This window comes from Glycine soja, chromosome 9, assembly GCF_004193775.1.
Source record: "Glycine soja cultivar W05 chromosome 9, ASM419377v2, whole genome shotgun sequence".
Lineage (NCBI taxonomy): Eukaryota > Viridiplantae > Streptophyta > Magnoliopsida > Fabales > Fabaceae > Glycine > Glycine soja.
This window is the reverse complement of record NC_041010.1, coordinates 4,560,515-4,581,093: the sequence shown is the minus strand read 5'-3', so window position 1 is coordinate 4,581,093 and position 20,579 is coordinate 4,560,515. Positions and strand designations below refer to the sequence as shown.

The 20,579-nt window shown below is 28.9% G+C and overlaps 2 protein-coding genes across 2 annotated transcripts; both read right to left on the bottom strand.

Moving 5' to 3' along the window:
* Nucleotides 1-3,116: 3,116 nt before the first annotated feature.
* Nucleotides 3,117-3,744, bottom strand: LOC114425420 (ethylene-responsive transcription factor ERF098-like). The gene has a single exon (XM_028392344.1). The coding sequence runs from the start codon at nt 3,686-3,688 to the stop codon at nt 3,320-3,322; it is 369 nt and encodes a 122-aa protein (XP_028248145.1). The 5' UTR covers nt 3,689-3,744; the 3' UTR covers nt 3,117-3,319.
* Nucleotides 3,745-10,053: 6,309 nt separating this feature from the next.
* On the bottom strand, nt 10,054-10,652 carry LOC114425645 (ethylene-responsive transcription factor ERF098-like). The gene has a single exon (XM_028392588.1). The coding sequence runs from the start codon at nt 10,600-10,602 to the stop codon at nt 10,204-10,206; it is 399 nt and encodes a 132-aa protein (XP_028248389.1). The 5' UTR covers nt 10,603-10,652; the 3' UTR covers nt 10,054-10,203.
* Between the last annotated feature and the right edge of the window lie 9,927 nt (nt 10,653-20,579).

Genomic DNA, 20,579 nt, shown 5'->3' with positions numbered 1-20,579 from the left:
TTTAAAAAGAATTGCCCACCGAGAAGAACCTGGAATGCCTTCGTCAAATGGTTAAGGTGGTCGCAAAAGGTCTTACTGTAAACCAGAATATCATAAAAAAAAAGACAATAATGAACTTACAAAGGTATGGATTGAAAACACTGTTCATCGTTGCCTGGAACGAAGATGGGGCATTGCATAAGCCGAAAGGCATCACTCTAAATTCATAGTGCATATGATGTGTGCGGAAAGCTATTTTATAAACATCAGCCTCGTGCATCAAAATTTGATGATAGCCCGGCAGAAGGTCCAATTTCAAAAAGCAAGTCACGCCACCAAGCTCGCCGAAAAGATCATCAATAGTAGGGATTGGAAAATGATCTTTAATCATAATCGCATTCAACGCGCGATAATTAACACAAAATCTCCAAGTACCATCGTGCTTTCTAACTAACAAAACAAGGGAGGAAAATGGGCTGGTGCTAGGGAGAATGAGGCCCTTCTGTAACATGGAAGCAACTTGGTTTTTGATTTTCTGTTTTTGAAAATGAAGGTAACGATAAGGTCGTACATTAATAGGCTCTGAGTTAGGAAGAAGGTGTATATGGTGATTGGTAGGTCTTGAAGGTGGTAAAGAGGTGGGTGGTTGGACTAAGAAATCAAAGTGGGAAAAGATTGTCTGAATATATGGTGGAAGGTAGGCAATAGAGGTTGGGCATGAAGGCAGCTCAGTGGAAATTAAGCTGATATGGTAGAAAGCACTAACACCCTCTGTACGAATGAGACGATGCAATTGAGGTGGTGTAAGAGGATGAAGGGTAGCATTTGTGTCCTTTTTGAGTTCAATGAGGCGCTCATTATGAAAGAATTTCATTGTTAAGGCATTGTAGTCAATAAGAACTAGACCGAGGGATTTAAGCCATTGTACTCCTAGGACCAAATTCCCACCAGACAAAGAGAGAACATGAAGGTTAGCAGTGAAGGTTACCCCTTGAACCTGAATCAAAACAGCTTCGCACACCAAATTGCAATGAAGTTGATGGTCGTTTCCAACTAGGACACGAATAGGGAGGCCCAAACTTTGTACCAGGTGTTCTTGGACAAAGTTGTGGGTATTGTCCCCATCAACCAGGATCAGTACTTGATGTTCTGCAATCAGGCCCAATAGTCGCAATGTTTCAAGAGCAAGATGACCCTCCATAATGTGTAAGCTAATTTGGGTCGAAGGTACCGTGGGTGGGTCAGGCGGGTCGGGTGACAAGTCCAAGTCAGGGTTATCTAAAGAAAAACCCTCGTCTTCATCTGCAATCAACAAGAAGACCTTGGAGGTGCAACAGTGGCCGCGATGAAACTTTTCGTTGCAGTTAAAACAAAGGTCATGTTCCCGTCGTAATGCCAACTCTTCCAGCGACAAGTGCTTGACCTCGAGAAGTGGAGAAGGTTTTATTGGAGGAGGCAATGAAAGTGAAGGGGATAAAGGCATGACTGGCGACGATGACGGTGACAAATTGGCGGAAGAAACTGGGGTGAAAGGTCCTCGCCACGTTCGACAGCTCTCAAGGAATTTCTCTTCTTGAAGGCGCGCTAATCCGGCAGCCTAAACCAAAGTCAGAGGCTGCAAGGTCTAGACCTCATGACGAATCTCGGGAGCCAAGCCGGAGATAAAGAAGCTTAAAAGGAACGGCGGTGGAAGGCCAATGATCCAATTGACGAGGTCTTCAAACTCTGAGAGATAAGCATTGACAATACTGCGCTGGGTTAATTTAAACAGAGCACCGATAGGATCTTTGTACTGCGAAGGAGCAAAGCAAGTTTGCAGCGCCTGGAGAAAGGTGGGCCAAGAAGTGAGTTGACTGTTGTTGGTCATCCATTGAAACCAAGCAAGGCCTCTTCCTTCCATATAGAAGGAAGAAATGGTTAGGCGCTCGATCTCTGGTGTTGAATGGTATTCGAAGAATTGGTTGATCTTGAAGATCCAACCAAGAGGGTCAATACCATTGAAACGAGGGACCTCTAGTTTGATGCGATGAAACAAAGAAGGTGAAGCAGGGGATGACATGGTGGAAGAAGATGATGGAGAGTGATAAGGTGAATCTGAAGTGGGTAATTTTTGAATGAGTTCATCTAATTTGAGCGTCATAGCATGAAGAGATTCACCAAGGGTGATTTAATGGGAGGCTAATTTGGAAATGACATCTTCCAATCTATCAGAACTGGTTTTGGATCAAGTGGATTCAGCCATGACTCAACAAGAGCACCAATTTTGTTAGGAAGGCAAAGGAAGGGAGATAGGGAAAGGGTCTGGGCTGCGAGGGCCAGTACCTCCAGAGCACTAATTTGGATAAGGTAATTTTCATATCTGCCTTATTACATGAGTAGTCTATATATAGTAGTGATTCCTATAACAAAATTTGTATTCTTGTGTCAACAAGGATCTTAACAGAAAATGGAATCAATGGTAAATGACAGACAAGGCTAACACTACCGCACTACAGCACTACAACACTAATGCCAGCTCAACTTTTCATCCGCTAGACATAATCCTTCAAGTAACTTGGGGTAGTGACCTTCCTTACAGGCTTGTGTCTTGGTCCATGTTGTGCTTGAGGTTCATTACTGCTATCAATGGTACTGAACCTCAGCATAATGCAGTTCAATAATAGCGTTTAAGAACGTGCATGGTTTAACCACCAAGCAGCAAAAATCATGCTTGCAAATATTTAATTAGTTATTACATATGTCATATACAGAACTTGTCCTGCCGAAACCAAACACGAAACTAAAGTTAACATGAATAAATTTGAGAAACCAAACACTACCTTGAGCACATACTGAAATAGCGTGCCATTATCGGCATAAAAAATCCAAATAATCAACGTATCCTCACCCGAAAAACTTTAATTACTCTTGAACTCTGAGATTTAAGGTATCTATCATCCAATCTCAGGTAACTTAACTTTAATTCTTCATTAACCACATTGAAGAAACAAAATTTCCAAAATACCCACCTCTAAATAACTATCCTATGCAGCCAATTTCAGAATGCAATTGTAAAGGTTGGAATGCAAATTAGAAAAACTCGTTCAACCATTTTCTCAGGAAGACACCAAGATATATATCATCAAGAATTATCGGGGTCCATCGAATCATTTAAAGATTTTGTTGCATTAATTGTAAGATTTTTGAAGCATACACAATTTAATTCAATCAATGGGTGGGGAAGATTTTTGGAAATCAATCCGAACCCTAAATCATCAGTTCAGATATTAATACAAGTGGAGAACTAGAGAAAATAAAAGGGGCCGGGGATCTCAAAACAATGAATAGTACTCCAGTGATCTTAGTCTTCGTTATTCCTTCTCTTCTCTTCTAACTCAAGAAGCTCTTCCAACACCTTGTCATCCAAATACTCTAACTCAATAACTTCCTTATCAAAAGAACTTCCATTTCCCTTAGTAGAAGAATTTGATAATATAAAAGGGAGATGAGAATGGAACTCATGAGGAAAATTAAGGATTGCAAGAGCACCCCTCAAAGCAATGGCTGCACGATCATAAGCTCTAGCAGCTTCTTCAGCAGTGTCAAATGTCCCTAACCATTGCCTTCCCGTAGGTTTTGTTGGGTCTCTGATCTCTGCTCCGAACTTACCCCATGGCCTCTTTCTCACTCCACGGTACTTCACTTCTTCCTCTCCTCTCTCTTTCTCCATTTTTGCTTTAATTAAAATAACTTGAGGCGTGATCAGTACTTATGCTTATGCCTATGTATGTATTTATAGGCAGGGTATATATGTTATAATTGGATTGCCTTATATTCTAACTTTTAATTTTTGTTTTGTTCCTAAATCCTAATCAATCACATGATTCTTAGCTTTAGCGAGGAAGAGTAGAAGTTCGACTCTTCTTTGACTTGGTTTTATAATCTTGGAAAGAACTGGTGCAAGAATGGATATATATGGACAGGTTCCAATTCAATGCACAAATTTTGTTGCATGATGTTAATAGTTCGTCACTTTAACGTCCTACTTTCAGAGGTCTTTTCTAGTAAGTGAAGGTGAGGTGGCGCCTGGGTCGAAATAAAATAGAGTGATGAGATTTATTTTATTATTTTGATTGTGGATTATTTAAATTAGAGTACAATTATTGATCGAACCTTATAAAATTGAAAAAGGTTTGAATAGCGATGACAAGATAATATATTTTATTCTACATGAGGAAAGAATTTGAATAATGAGAATAAAGCTAAAAGCTAAAAGCAATAAAACTTAAATAAGAATCTGATAAAATAATTTTGAAATTCAGTGGAGAATGTTCGGATGTGCCCCGGCCCCCATATATAATATATTACATTAATTACGTAAGTGCTTGCATTTCCTTTTAGGTTTAATAGTATTTTTTGTCCTAAAAGTTTTTTGATGTTGCGAATTTTGTCCCTAATTTATAAAACATTACAGATATTTCCCCCACTTACAAAAATCGTATAAAGTATTTGTAGCGAGATTTCTGTAAAATTGTAATAATCAACACAATTTTGTGGCAGTTTTTCTAAGTGGAGGGAAAATATTTAGCGATATTTTATAAATTGAACGACAAAATTAACGGGAGAAAATTGAAGATAAAATTCAAGATATTATGAAATTTTGGAAAAAAATGTAATCATGCCTTCATTTTATTTTATATTCTGGTTTTTCCAATTTAAAAGATATATGGACATTTTTTTCTTTTTTTTTATACCATGATGAAAATATCTAAAAAACATAGATCGAAATCTTGTGCAAACTATCTAAACGAATTCCACTGCTTGGTTAATCCTCTATTATAGTTTATCATTTTAATTTCCGTATTTTAATTTAACAAAGTCTTTTTTTTGTCGACAATTTAACAAGGTCTATTTTATACCATTCATTTATGTAACAAAAAAAAACACCATTCATTTCATTTAACGGCGGTATTAATTATTTGATTAACTAGTTTTCTTATGAGTTTATTAGATTAACTAGGTAGATGCAGTTCAGAAACCCACAACCAGCTAACTCAAAAATGTATATCATTTTTTTATGAGCATGTCGTAGATCATATTTGACTTGGAGTGTCAATGATTTGATTTGACATTAATATTATTCAAATTGATCTTGTGTAGATGATTTGACCTGAATTGTATATTATGATTCAATTCGATTTTTTTTTCAGAATAGTTTCATATTCTTTTTAAAATATAAATTTATAATTAAATGTATATGATTAAGATTAAGATATAGCTTAAGAAATGTCATTTATCTTGTGTTACAGCATTTAATACTAAAATTAGTTGATCTGTCCAAACAAATATTAAAATTAGTTGCTTTTCATTTCATAGAAGTTTGTCTAATTTATCTTAAGTAAAAATCAAGTTAAATAACATTATCTTAAATAATCAATTAGATTTAGAAAATTGTCTTATTTTAAAATTTTATCATTAATGTTATAATTATTACATTTAAGATATCATTTTTAATTTATCTTTCATATTATTTATGCATAAAATAAAATAAAAAAATTATAATAAAATTATAAAATATTAATGCCTTAATAATTATTTTTTAAATTCACTTTAGGTAAAGAGTTATTATAAGAAAAACTTTAGGGAAATAATTTTCATTTATTTTACAACTTCTGAGTATAATACCTTAAATATTTTCCAGCATTAAAAATTATGACTTTTAATTAAAAGTTACAGATTAAACTTATAAAATTAAAATTACAGCCATATATATTTTTCCTAAGGTGAATAAAGAATATAATGATTAAAAAAATAATTATTAAGATTTTAATATTTTATAATTTATTACATATGTATTTATGTATTTTAGTATAATTTTAATTAACTTTATAAAAAAATAACAATTATAATTTTACACATAAATAATATGCGAAAAAAATTAAAAATTAAATATTAAATGTGATAGTCATAATATTAATGATTGAATTAATTCAAAATAAAACAATTGTTTAAATTGTATTGATTATTGAATATGAGACTATTTAACCTCATTTTTACTTGGAATCAATTAGTAAATCCAATTATTTCCGTAAAAAATTGGTAAAATTATTGGCTCATGTAAACAATTTATTTTATATATATAATCCTTAAACTATAGAATCTACTATATATGATCCACTTATATTTTACTTTTATATATAACTAAACCCATCTCAAATCTTATATTATAAAGGAAATTGCTGTTTGATAAGAATCATGGGCATGAAAAGCAAGTATCCCGCGATTTCAGTCAAATTATTGGCATTACTTTTTTTTTCTTAATTCACAAATAACCAAATGCAAGCGTATTTATGCAAATTCTACCATACTTCTTACGAAATCACAGTACTTATATTATAAATTTGAATTTTTATTTTAAGACTGAAAAAAAAAACTTTACCATTTTTATGACATGTATTTTGTAAACTTTTAAATCAAATATTTTTTTTCTATACCATTAAACATGTGGATTGATTGACGTGAAATTTTTTTTTCGAATTAGAAGTCTCAAATTCAAGTTAAATATTCTTGATAAAGAGTTTTGTTAAACAAAAACAAAATATAACTGATAATCTAATTTTAAAAGATATTTAACTTTTAATTATTTTAATTAATATTTAAATTTATTCAATGGACATTAATTATAATAAAATGTTTATCAATCATTATCAAAATAATAAAATTAAAACAGAGGAATGCAAGTACTTTTGTATTTTAATTTATAGTATTTTATTATAAATAGAATAATTTTAGTCAAATATTTTTAAAATTTATAAACTTTCACAATTCATATCTATTACATTTTTTTACAATAGTTATACTAAGGTTCAAACATATGATTTTATCCATTAATTATAATCATAGTATTCTATCAAAGTAGATTTAATGTTATAATTCACAAACCTATAACATTTTCAATATATTTATGGGTGAACGGTTTGTGACTTTAGGTTGGGTGGTGTCGACCTATAGTTGTAGGATGCCTTAGCCAATCTTCTACTTTGCTTGCCCCTCTTTTGCCTCAAAAAAATATAGAAAAATGCAATAGACTCATGATTGTTAATGCAATTTGTACTAGTATATAATTTTTTAGATTCATTTTTTTAAAAAAAAAAAATCTAGATTCATGATCAGTAAGTTATATGCGTAGTTACCAAAATCGCATTCTACTCATGGAGAGACAAATATCTAGAGGAGTAATCAAGAAAACAAATACTCATGTTCGAGCCTTCCCTTGTTACAAATCAAAAGGATAAATTATTTATTTTTTTCTTTTAGCTTAACCCTATGATTGCAACAACTTTTCTTTTTAGTCACTATAATTTAAAATATCTCCTTTTGGTTTGTATAATTATAATCTTTTATTCTTTTAGTCCTCGTTGTAACATGACTTATTTAATTCGTGTTCATCTCAAATAACGCTAAAGAACTTTAAAGAACAAGAACTAAAATAGTTAAAAAAAATTGTAACTATTATAAGGATCAAAATAAAATTATTTAAATAATAAAACCTAAAAACAAATGTTGTTGCAATTATTCTGACCAAATGAATATAGTTAAACCTAAGAAAGCGTTTTGTCATTAAATTAATGACTACCATCCTACTCAACAGAAATTAATCCAAGTCCAATATAACTTTTATAAAGCAAAGACCTCAAAAGTAAAATTATTTCTCTTTACTAGGAAAATATATATTAGAAAAGGTTTCTGTTGAATAAATTAAAGCATACAAGTAATGTTCATCGAATTGCCAGGAAAAGAGCTATTAGACAAGACTTGCTGCATATTATGCATATATAAATTAATTAACTGGTACCAAAAAGCCTACATTTATCCCGCTAAACATAATATATAAAAGGATATATATACCCCAAGATAAAATACAGTAGCTGAGGCAATCCACTGATACAGGAAATATATGTGCTAACGTAGCTGATTCAATCCACTAGACTACCACTCAATTTAGTAAAAGGATCGATTGATAGCAAAAGTAAAATTAAGTTATTGTAACTTGATACTTAATTGTACTCATTGCATACAATCAGAAATTAAAGAAGAGAAAAAGAAACTTTATCCTAATAATGACATCATATGGAAAGATTAGAGGACTTGCTAATGACGATCGCATTTTTAGAAGGAGATAATATCTAATATCAATATGCTAAATGAAAATAAAAATACAAAAAACTAAACAATATTTCACAGAGTATGAAGACCAACTAGTAGAACTAAAACGTATAAAAAAAACTAGAACTAAGGTCATTGATTTGTGTGGTTTGTATCTGTTTGATACATATATGATTGTTATATAGAAATAATATATTATCTTCAAAAATGAGATTCTAACATTGAATACTTATTTAATTTTATTGGAGTATAAATATGAGGTGAAGTCTCACATAATATAAGAATGGAAAGATTGAACACCATATAAATAAAAGAAAGACGTATAAACCCCAGCCGTAAGGTTGAGTTAAAATGTAATGTCAAGTTCACTTACGTGGTTGTTTATAATTCATTGATGTAAATTTCTCTGATGTTTACCCCCCTCAATTGTACAACAATTGGTATCAGAGTTGATTGTTCGACTTGGTAACCAACTCAGATGGGTAAGATGGCGATGACAAATCCATGGACATAGAGATCCCTTGTATTGAAAGTCTTCCTGACAGATGAGTCCATGCATGGAGGCTAGACAATGAGTCCTGCAAGTGTTACATCAGTACAAGTATTTAGAGCATGTGGACTCTAATGATCACCATGAAAAATACTCGTGTATAAAAATAACTTAACCTCACACTTGATGGAGAGATTATTGAAGTATAAGTAGGAGGTGAAGTCTCACATCGTGTAGAAATGAGAAGGTTAAATATCATATAAGTTAAGAAAAAATTCATAAACCTAAGTTTTAAGGTTTTGGGTTAAATTGTGATATCAAATGTGTTGTTTTTAGATTATCGAATAATTTCTCGTATATAAGAAGGGGTTGTAATATGAAATATTAGGAGTACACTTAGGATAAAAAGTAATACTAGCTTTGTAATATGATAAAAACAAAATTATCCAATATTAGTAGAAATTTAAAACTGAAAAATTCTAACTTAATATCTATTATATATTATAGATTATAAGGGAACAACTAGGAGCTAGAAAAATAGGAAAAGCAATGTAATGAAGCTACCAACCTTAAGATAGCCAACTGTTTTCTCAGGTTACAGCATCTCGTTATTTTCCATCATCTGCCAAAAATCTCCAATTTGCAGATAGCCTTAAAAGTAAATAAGTTCAGTGTGTGGGAAAGCATAATTAAATAACCAATTTTAATTACTCAAGTCAAACATTTTAATGCTATGTAATAAAGGTATTTAATTAAAAGGTTACCAAGAACATTGATAGACAAAATTCAGGGGAATGCTATGGACGAAGCTTTCAAAAGGGATAGTTGAACCTCAGCATAATGCAGTTCAACAATTAATACCATGTAAGAACATACAATGTTTCACCATCAGGTAACAATCATCATGCAAAAAAATTTAGTAGTTACTCTCTTTGTCAGTAAAAGACTTTTTCAACCGAATCACACCAATAAAAAAATAGTTATCGTATTAAATTTGATAATTATTTATATTATAATTTTAAAATTACTATTTTATTCTCTTTTTATTCACTTATTTCTCATAATGATAATTAAGTAAGTGTATATAAAAAAATTAATGTATTTAGAAATTAGAAAATAATATTATAAAAAAATTTTAAAAATATTTTTATAAGTAGAAAAAGAAGTAGAGGGAGTATAAAACTAAACACGTTAACTAAAGTTAACATAACTCATGAATTTCATAAATTAGAAACATCTGAACTTGAATTGTGAGATTTCAGGTATTCATATATTAAATCCCACTTCATTAACTATTGGAAAGACAAATTTTCCAAATACCCAGACATCTGAACTATCTACAACCAATTTTCCCAGGAAGGGACCACAATTTCAGGAAAATATCGGGGTCCATCCGAATAAAATATTTATAGGTTGCTATAAGATTTTGTTGCACGAGGTTTTAAAAGCATACAGATTAAGATTAATTCAATCAATGTCAAAGACAGTAAAAAAACGGGGGAGGGAGGATGAAGATTTTTGAAAATCAATTTGAACCCTAAAACACAAATTAAGATTTTAATACAAAAGGAGGAAAAAATGAGTTCCAATTAGTCTTCGTTCCTTCTTTTCACTTCGGACTCAAGAAGGTCTTCCAACACCTTGTTATCCAAACACTCAAACTCAATAACTTCCTTATGTGTTGGAGCAAAAGAACTTCCATTAGCCGTACTAGTAGGGTTTGATGATACAAAAGGGAGTTGAGAATAGCACTCATCTGGAAAATTAAGGATTGCAAGAACACCCCTCAATTCAATGGCTGCACGATCATAAGCTCTAGCAGCTTCTTCCGCCGTGTCAAATGTTCCTAACCATTGTCTTCCTGTAGGTTTCGTTGGGTCTCTGATCTCTGCTCCGAACTTACCCCATGGCCTCCTTCTCACGCCGCGGTATTTCACTTCTTCCCCTCTTTTCTCTTTGTCTTCATCCCCCTTATGTGCCTCCTCCATATGTTACCTCCTCTTTGCACCAAATAACTTTTGTTTCTTTAACTTTTAGCTTCTTTCTTAACACTCTTTTCCATGAGGCTATATATATATATATATATATATATATATATATATATATATATATATATATATGCCAAAACTACGTTGCGTTCTAGCTAGGTTTAAGTTTTTTTTGTTTGTGACTTGACTTTATTCTTAGCTTTCATGAGAAGTGTAAAAGTTTGATTCTTCGACTCCGCTTATGTTATGTAATGAACTAGAACTAGAAAATAAAAATATATATATTTGTGGAAGGGGTCCACTGGACAAATTTTGCCATGTGTTGTGCATAGTTCGTCACGTTAACATCCAACATTCAGAGGTCTTTTTCTCTTAGGTGCATGGGGCGGCGACTAGGTTGAAAAAAATAGAGATTATTTGGATCCTTTTAGGGTAAAGTGAACAGAATCTTATGAGTCTTGAAGGGTGGAGAAAAGATAATATTTCTTACTTTACGTAAGAAAAAATTTTGAAGGGTGAAAATTTAGTTTATTCGTGACTTGATTTTTTTAGGGTTTTACCTAATAATGATTACTTTGCTCACTTCGTCCAATTTAGTTCTCTTTTTAACGGGGAAAAAGTTGTGTCATGTTTGTCTTTTTTGGCATGCTATGGTATGTTCATGCAACTTGGATCATATATATACGTAACAAAATTGTGTTTCAGGATGTGCATGCCTTTTGAGTTTGATGGTGTGTTGAAATTGATAAACTCAAATCATAGACATGATTAAGACTAAGATTAGTAAATTAAAGGTAAATGTCCTTTTTCATTTTGGTGTTTTGATCCTATAACTCGTCTATATTTATCCTTTTGATCAATATAACCTTTCATGAATTTTGTAGACAACTTAGAATACCCCTATAACTCTATCTTTTAATAATAAAAAAAATACTTATAAAATGCTGTATAATAGTATTAAGATTACGTTCGACCATTTTTTTTAATATCTAATATTTTTAAGTAAAATTTTAGTAAGAAACTGTGAAATCTATTGCAAATATACAACAAACCTACAAGACAAAAACAGATAATGAGCTAGTCCTACCATTTTAAAAATTCTTTTCACCTTATTTTTCTTCCTCCAAACACACCAAATTATTTTCATCCATCCTTCTCCTCTAATTTCAAACCTTCCAAACATGGGGGGTTATTTCAAATTCATTAAATAATTCGGAAAAGAACAAAAGTGGGTAGAGAAGCTTGAGGAAAAAATGAGGAGAGTAAGAGATAGGGCATGAAAGTGGGAGAGAGGGAGAGAGAAAGGGAGAAAAGTAGTGTTGTTTTTATTGGAAAAATATCCAACAGAAAATTAAGTTACTTTTTATTTTATAAAATATAAGTTTTTTTAAAAGAACATGTGTTAATATAACTTGTTTTTAAAGAAAAGAAAAGTTAAAAAAAAATAGTAAACACTATCTAAAAAAATCGAAATTCAGAGGAAAATGTGTTCCCATAATCCTACGTAAATCCATACATTTGATTTTATTGTGCAGAATTTAACCTTTATATAGTGTTAAAAAAATTAAACTAACAATCGAAATCATCTAGTATGATTTATAAAATAATTATTATAAAAATGTGTTCCCATAATCTACGTAAATTCATACATTAGATTTTATTTTGTAGAGTTTAACTTTTATACAGTGCATGTAAAAAAATTACACTAATAATTAATTATAAGTCATCTGATATGATTTATAAAATAATTATTATAAAAATATATGGGTTTATGATTGTGTAATAATATAAAAAAATTATTTTATCCGTATATATACAATTTACTACTCTATTTTGTGTTCATTTCTTTTATTTCTTTCTATTATTTTTAGGGTCTTATTTTTCTATTTTAAAATGTAAATAATAAGTTTTTTATGCATACTATATAGTATAAATATCCAAATAGTAGAACAGAGACTGTAATATATGTTTTATCTTATTTTATTTTATGTTCATTTTATTTCAACTTAATTTCCGCATATATGATTTATATTAACATGCATGCCATTAGTTTGAGTACTGAAACTAAATTCTTATGTTTTAATTAAGATGTTAAATTTAAATCTTATAAATAAATAAAAATTTGATTGAGAGAAGAAATTTTATTTTTTAATATAAAAGATAAAATCTTATTAAAAGTGATTTGATGTAAATTGCATTGTAAAATATATATGATTGAGAGAAAACTAGCTACATTTTTCAATAGAAATTAGGCATTTTAGAAAGAAAATATTTACATCAGTAAGAGGGAAAATAAAAACTTAATGTCTATATTATTTATTAGATTCATTAGTTAGCTGGAGGAGTAGTTAAGTCAGCCGCAACTTTATTCAAATTAATTTCCTGTAGATCATTGGACTTGCTGCAGGTTAATGATCTGATTTGACGTCAACATAATTTAAATTGATCCGGTGCGGGTGATGATTTGGTCTAAATTGTATTATTATTCAATTGTTCTTTCCGAAAATAATTTCATAACCTTTTCATTTCATTAAAATTAATGCACATTTGCTTTTTTATTCTGATTGCACATTTGGTTTATTTATACATGATTAAGAAATTTCATTGTTAAAATATTCATATCAAAATAAGTTAATTATTTGTCAAAAAAATCAAAATTAGTTAATTTTTATGCTATAAAGTAAGGGATTTATTTTTGTATATTCACCATAAAAACTTTTATACTGTCAATTAATTAAAATATAAATATGATTTTTAAATTAATCATTATGTAAATTAAAAGTCTTGAATAATCTATAATTACATATAATAATGCAAAAACCTTTCATATTATTAAGGTTCTCTAATTAAATTCATAACTAAAACCTCATTATTACACATGCTAATAATTAAGGTTTGTTTCTATAATATCTAATTTGTTTTTGAAAAGTTTACACTAATGTGAAGTACTAGTACTACGAGCACTCAACGTCTAAAATGTGTTAGGAACCTCAAGACATAGTTTGGATGTTCCTATGTTACTCAAAATGCAATTTTTTTCATTCATCTTAAATATTGAGATATTTAATTTGTTTTTTTATTTTAATAAATTCACAATTTTTTATTTAATGTTTAATTTTTCATATATTTTATTTCTTTTATTTCGATTCGATTAAACCCTAGACCTAATATGTATATTCATTTAAGTATTATTAATAAATTATTTAATTAATTCAAATGTAAGAAATAAAATAAATAAATGTAAGTAAAATTAAATATTTGACTAAAATAGTATTGATTTTTTAAAATAGGAGACAAAATATCTCTATTTCAAAATAAGATGACTAAAATTGTGAATTTGGTAAAATTGCTAGGAAGAACAAAGTTGTGTTTAAGTCAAAAATATTTTTGTGTATTCCATTGACAAATGTTAATAAATAGCTTTTGATTATAAAATTAATATAAAAAAGAAGACTGATAATGTTACTTGATTGTAAATGCAATTATTTATATCCTTTAAAATAATAATAAATTATAAATAAAAAATATTTATAATAAAAATAAATGATGGTCAAAAAATTGTGTAAGAGAGAGAAAAATATAATATCTCTACAATAAAAACTATAAAAGAATATAATATTTTTCTAAGAAAAAGAAATTAATTATTTCATTATCTTTACAATGATATTATAAAAAATTATTTATGCATTAAAAAATGAAAATAAATCATTCTTAAATATTATTATTTCTATAATCAAAATTTTAAAAATGTCATAATTTCAAAATATCATATATATTAAAAAAATAAAAGGCCCCTCCTAAAAATGTATGTACATCTGTCCTGGACATGACTTATCTTTAACTGATGAGTTATCTATAAAATAATGTAGATTCAAGTAATTTGCACGTTAAACTTCAATAATTAATACACTATAACTCTTAGAAAATGATAAGTAAAATAATATGATCGTGATGCTTCATATATATTTATAAATGAGAAAATGGTGTATGTATTGATATTGTAAAAAGTTGTTTATATTGTCATACAATTAATCTTAAATTAAATTATCATGATAATTTTATTAATTTTTATAACAAATATTTTAAAAATCATATTAATCATACTACTAATTGTTTATTGATTGACAATCAAATTTGTTTATACTAACAATACAAAGAATTTAAACTCTTGAAAAATTTGAGAATTTGTTTCCTCGATGGATTACAAAGTAATCTTAATTTGTTAGTTAAAAGTTACCTAACATAAATCTTAATGTCTTTTATTAGCCTACCTATAGGAATATTTCTTTTTAGTAATACGATCGGGAGCAATATATACACGAAAAAATATTTATGTATAACTTACAATTACAAAAAAAAATAAAAAATTAGTTGACATATTTTTATTAATACTAACAATAATGTTACCTTTTATATATATGTGTGTGTGTGTTTTTACCCCTATAAAAGCATATGAATTTTTTTCCTACAAACACAAAAATTAACTGGTGCGATTTTTTTTTAATTTTAATTTTGTATATCAAATACCATTAAATATTTGAAATGAGAACTTTCATACCTATAATGATTCTATTAACTTAATCAAACTGAGACACCTTTCATAAAATATGTATATATATACACGACTAACTTAAAATGCTGAAAAGAAAAGAAGATCCTGCAAAATCTTGCAATGGTAGGTTAGCAGAACCAGTAGGTGGGGAACAAATGCGATTTAAGATTCTCAGACAAAGAGGTTGGTTGAAATGCAATGCATTACATCTACAACTTTCAATTTAGGCGGCTATACTCACTAGTTTTGTAAAAGAAGGGAACAGAGATTAAACTATTGTCTTTATTAATTTTTTTTTTAAAATACATTTTGGATTATTAAAAAATATGACACATTTGTTCGGTTTAAAAAAATGCTTTTGATTTTATTTTTGATTAAAAAATATTACTTGTTTACTTTTTTTGTTTTTAAATATTTATTTAAACATATAATTTAGTCCTTAAACATACTGTTGATTCTCAATTTAATCTTTATATGTAAAAATTTATTAAATTAGTCTTTATATATATAAGCATTCCAATTTGGTCATCCTCATCATATGTTTGATCCTTAAATCCGTTACACATTTTTGTTTGACTTTTACATATATAACTCATTTTTTATTTGATACCTATATTTGTCGTTTATTCATAATTTAATCCTTATATGTAGTGTTAAATTTAGAATGAGTTACAAATTTAGAGACCAAATTACAATTCGTTACATATATAACCAAGTTGATAAGTTATACACTTATAAGCATTGATATAATACATTTTTATCTATAGGAAACAAATTAAGAATTCATGACATTATAAAAACTAAACTATATGTTTAACCTGAGTATTTATATAAGAAAAAGTAAAACAAACTTTTATTAATTTCGTTATTTTATATGAATTATAAATTTATGTAGTGGAAAATAAGTGAACATAATAAGATGTTTTTATAATTAAAGTAAGAAAAATAGTTTTAATTTCTCATAAAAAAAGTTATTATATTAATTTTGGTTTTTAAGAAATATAGTCTTGGTAAGTAATTTTTTTCAACTAAAGAGAGGTAGAAAAGGGAGACAACCTTCGATATTAGTGTCAGTCTGCCAATAATATGCTAGGACTGTGACAAGAACCCTAAGATATAATTACCATTTTTATTCCTATTTATAAAATTTAAAATAGAATTAGTGTTTTTTTTTAATACGAAATTTATGATGTTTTTCATTTTGCTTTAATTAGTTTTATATTAAAATATTCTAAATTAATTATATTGACAAAAAATTAAAAAAAATATTAATGATAAGAGTATGTTTAAAAATATATATATAAATTTAATTATGTTAAATTTATAATTATCAACTAAATGAATTATCCTGTAAAAAAAATGAATCACACACTATTTTTAATTCTGATAAATTGGATAATTATAAATTATAAATAAGAATGAAGAATTATTTTTTTTATTAGTGAACGAACGGAAGATTATTATATAGGCATGAAGCCTAATTAAAGAATTATATTAAAGACATTAATTTAAGATTATTATCAGGCAATTTTTTTTATGGGAAATCATATTATTTTCTTTGTTCTTAATAATAATACTTTTGAAATTAATTTATATCATTTAAGAAAAATAATTATCACATTAAATTTGTTAATTATTTATATTATTATTTTAAAATTATTTTTTCATTTTTTCTTTATCCACTTACTTGTGTCTTATTAATATTTAGAAAGAAAATAATTAAATAGACTTACTTGTGACTTATTAATATTTAGAAATAAAATAATTAAATAAAAATATGTAGGGGAAAAATTATTAATGCATCTGGAAAAAAATCTTATAAAAATAGATAAATAATTTTTTTAAAAATGATTTTATAATTAAGAATAAAGAAAAATTAAAAATGCATTTATAACTTTTTTTAATAAAAGTTCAATTCGGTTCTTGCTAACTAATTATGAAATTGAGTATCAATGACACTCAAGAGTCAAAACCATTGACACATAGTCCGCATTAAGTATCTGACCATAGCCAAGTACTCCTGCTGGCTGCTGCTAACAAAGAAAAAAAAGTCTAACATTAAGAAAAAATTGCAAGCAATGCATATTCGAAAAACAGCAAATAAGAGTGATGTTCCCGATGCTACCATCAACGTGAACCAAACAATACCATTAAATATGCAGAAAATCATAGCGGCAGAAGAATTACGCTGCAACCAATAATAATTCTGTGACAAAGAGACAGCGTTTGTTGTATGCATAAATTATGAGGCTAAAAATACTGTAGGGGCCACGTTGTACAGATCAATCAAGCTATCATCCAATTTAGGAGCATCCTATCTGATAAGAAAAAAAATAAAATTCAACCCAAATTAATTTATTATTTAATCTAAAACTCAATAAATTTAAATAGATTGGGTTGGATTTAACTTAAGTATAAAAAATTATTAATTCAAATTGTTTGGATTCATTTGGATTAATTTAAATTCGCAAGTGATCTATACTTGTGAATACCTCTAATCGTGTTGTATTTTCTACTTGTGTTAGTCTGACACTTCTTGTGACAAAATTCATCATCATTAATAATATATTTCTTTGTTGTGCAAAAAAGAAAACTATCATTTATTGTTTTTTTTAAATATCATTTTTTTATTTATTATGTTTTATTATTGTTTCATTTTGATACATTAAAATTTAAAAGTTTTCTTTTGATTCTTTTTATGTTTTCAAAAGTTTTCTTTTCATTCTTTTCCCATATCTTGTTAACAACATTAATGTTTTGTTAATTTTAAATTTTCAAAAAGTTAATTTAAAATAATGATAATTAAAAATCGTCACTATCTTTATTTTGAAGTTAGTCATCTTCTTCTTTGAACCATTTTGGTTGTAGCCACCACAACTTTTGGCATCACAATTCATCTTCAACCTCTCTACCATTGTAGCACAACCATATAGCCAAACAACACCAAATCTACAAGACCAAAATAACAAGAAACCAAGTTCAACAGAAAAATTGAAAGCCAATAGGAAACAAATTTGATAAAACAAAATTTCCAAATCTTAAAATAGTGGCATATGTATGGTTATCACAAATGGCGAACACCCTCACTTTGACCGCATCGTTTGGTGTAAAACCCTAAACTCGAACGATATTGTTTAGTACAACACTCTTAGCTTCAAAATTGTTGTGTGGGTTCGTGAAAAAAAGGGCAAGTTGCCCACTTTCTCCCCATCACCCACTCTTTCCCTATTCCTGGGTCGACCCTTTGGCTTGAGACTCAGGTGCCCCATTGGTCTGAGGCACATGTTGAAACAGGTGCACACGTGACCTAGTGTAACTCAGTCAAACTCAACGAGTCTTGCATTTGCATATTTTTTATTTAAAAAAGTCAAAATGATGTCATTTCATGGCCTTCAAAGTTAAAATTAAAATTTCTCTATTACAAAGCCAATGTTTCATTCTACTTTGAGAACTATAACCCTTCTTTTCTCTTAACTCAAGTGTCCCTCATGAAACCCTAACACAACCTCCTCTCCTCACAACAGTTGCCTCCCTCACTGACACAACCTTCCTCATCGACGCAACCTCCCTCGTTGGCACAACTTGCATCGTTAGCAGTATTTGGCGTCCTCACTTCTTAGTCTCTGGAAACCACAACTCATATAGGTTCAAACTTTGAGACCAGTGTTTTGCTTTGATTTGATTTTCATTATATTGCTGCTTTGTTTTGATTGGCATTATATTTTTTAAAACCATGGATCCACAACTCATATAGGTTTGAGCTTCTCATCCTCTTTACTATGTTGTTGCTTTGTTTAGATCTGCGTTATATTTTTGTGACTAAGTCACTTAAAGCTAAAATTATGAATTGTTATAATTTGTGACTATGAGTTATGAATTGTTATAATTTGTGACTATATTTTGTTTTTTTTTTCATTATGTTGTTGCTCTATTTTGATTTGCATTAACTTTAAACTTTGAATGAATTGTAACTTTGGTATTTGAATAGGAATTAGCGTTAGCATTTGAAATCTAAATTATGATAATGTTGATTTCCACTACATGCAGAAATTAATGCTATTTACACATCTCTAAAATATGAAATTCGAATATGTTTTGTAACCATGGCACCACTCATTTATGAGTTATTAATAATTTTTTAATATATACCAAGTCATGCAAGTCAAATAAATATTGACTTATTGAGTTGAATCCTATCTTAGTGACCTAGTATCCTGATCAAGTTGATGATCGATCTGGGTCTAATAATAAAAATGTTTGAAAGTACTCAATTCATCCTTTATTTTGTAGGATGACAAAAAAATCATACTTGCAGATAATATTCACTGCGGATAAAAAAATTATACCTATATGACTGCACACAAGTAAATTAAACAAGTTTTTTTCTGCTCATTTATAAATGTGGAATGGGTAAATATCATACATGTAACATGTGACACCCTCTACCCCATACATATATGTACTAATAAAAGGAAAAGAAATCATAATTAATTAAATTTTTTTAAAACACATTTAAATAAAATCATTTCAACAAGATAAAAGGCTCACATTCACTTTCTTTTACATTATATTCAAACTTGTCTAAATAGATAATAAAGTCATCTCGGCTCAAACAAGGCCGCCTAAGACTTCATACAATTAATATAGAAACCTATACCACAATGTCACATCCTATCAGAACATTGTGTCCTGACATCCTTGAACACAAGGTTCTTAAAAGCAATTCACCTAGTCATCTGCTCTCCCGAACACAAAGTTCAAGATCATCACAGAATTTAAATACAAACAACACACAGGGAGTGAGCTATTACATTCCTAACTAATAGAGAAACAAGACAACTAGATATACATATCATATAAATGAGATACAACTTACTTAAACATAACTCACGTAATTCTACCACTTTTCATTTAAAATTCACTTTTCAATCATCAATCACATTACACATGAATTACACACTCCGATCAAGACATAATAACACATCAATTTCATAATAAACAATTAGCAATCGTATGCAATAATTATGCTAAGACTCAAGCTTATATGCAATGTGATACCATGTCAGTGAAAAATCACTCTAGGGCGCTTAGGAGTACATATATAAGACACACAACATGGGTATATTAGGTTACTCTCACTAAGTAAAATCAGAGGGAGATAAGTCAGGGTCACGTTGTTTTACGAGAATGCTCCAATCATGTGTAATTGATACAGGCTTAAAGGAGCACTCAAACCGGTGTATTTACCTCTAAGGCCCAAACTTCGAAGAGTCCGTCAGGGCCTCTCCCTCTTGATTCAGGTCCAACCCCTAAAATAATTTTTTTGTATGCAGACACTGTTCATGAATTATACAATACTCACGACCTCACACTTGTGTTTTAAACACGTTTAACACATTGCGCTACAATTTAACACTGGTTTCTA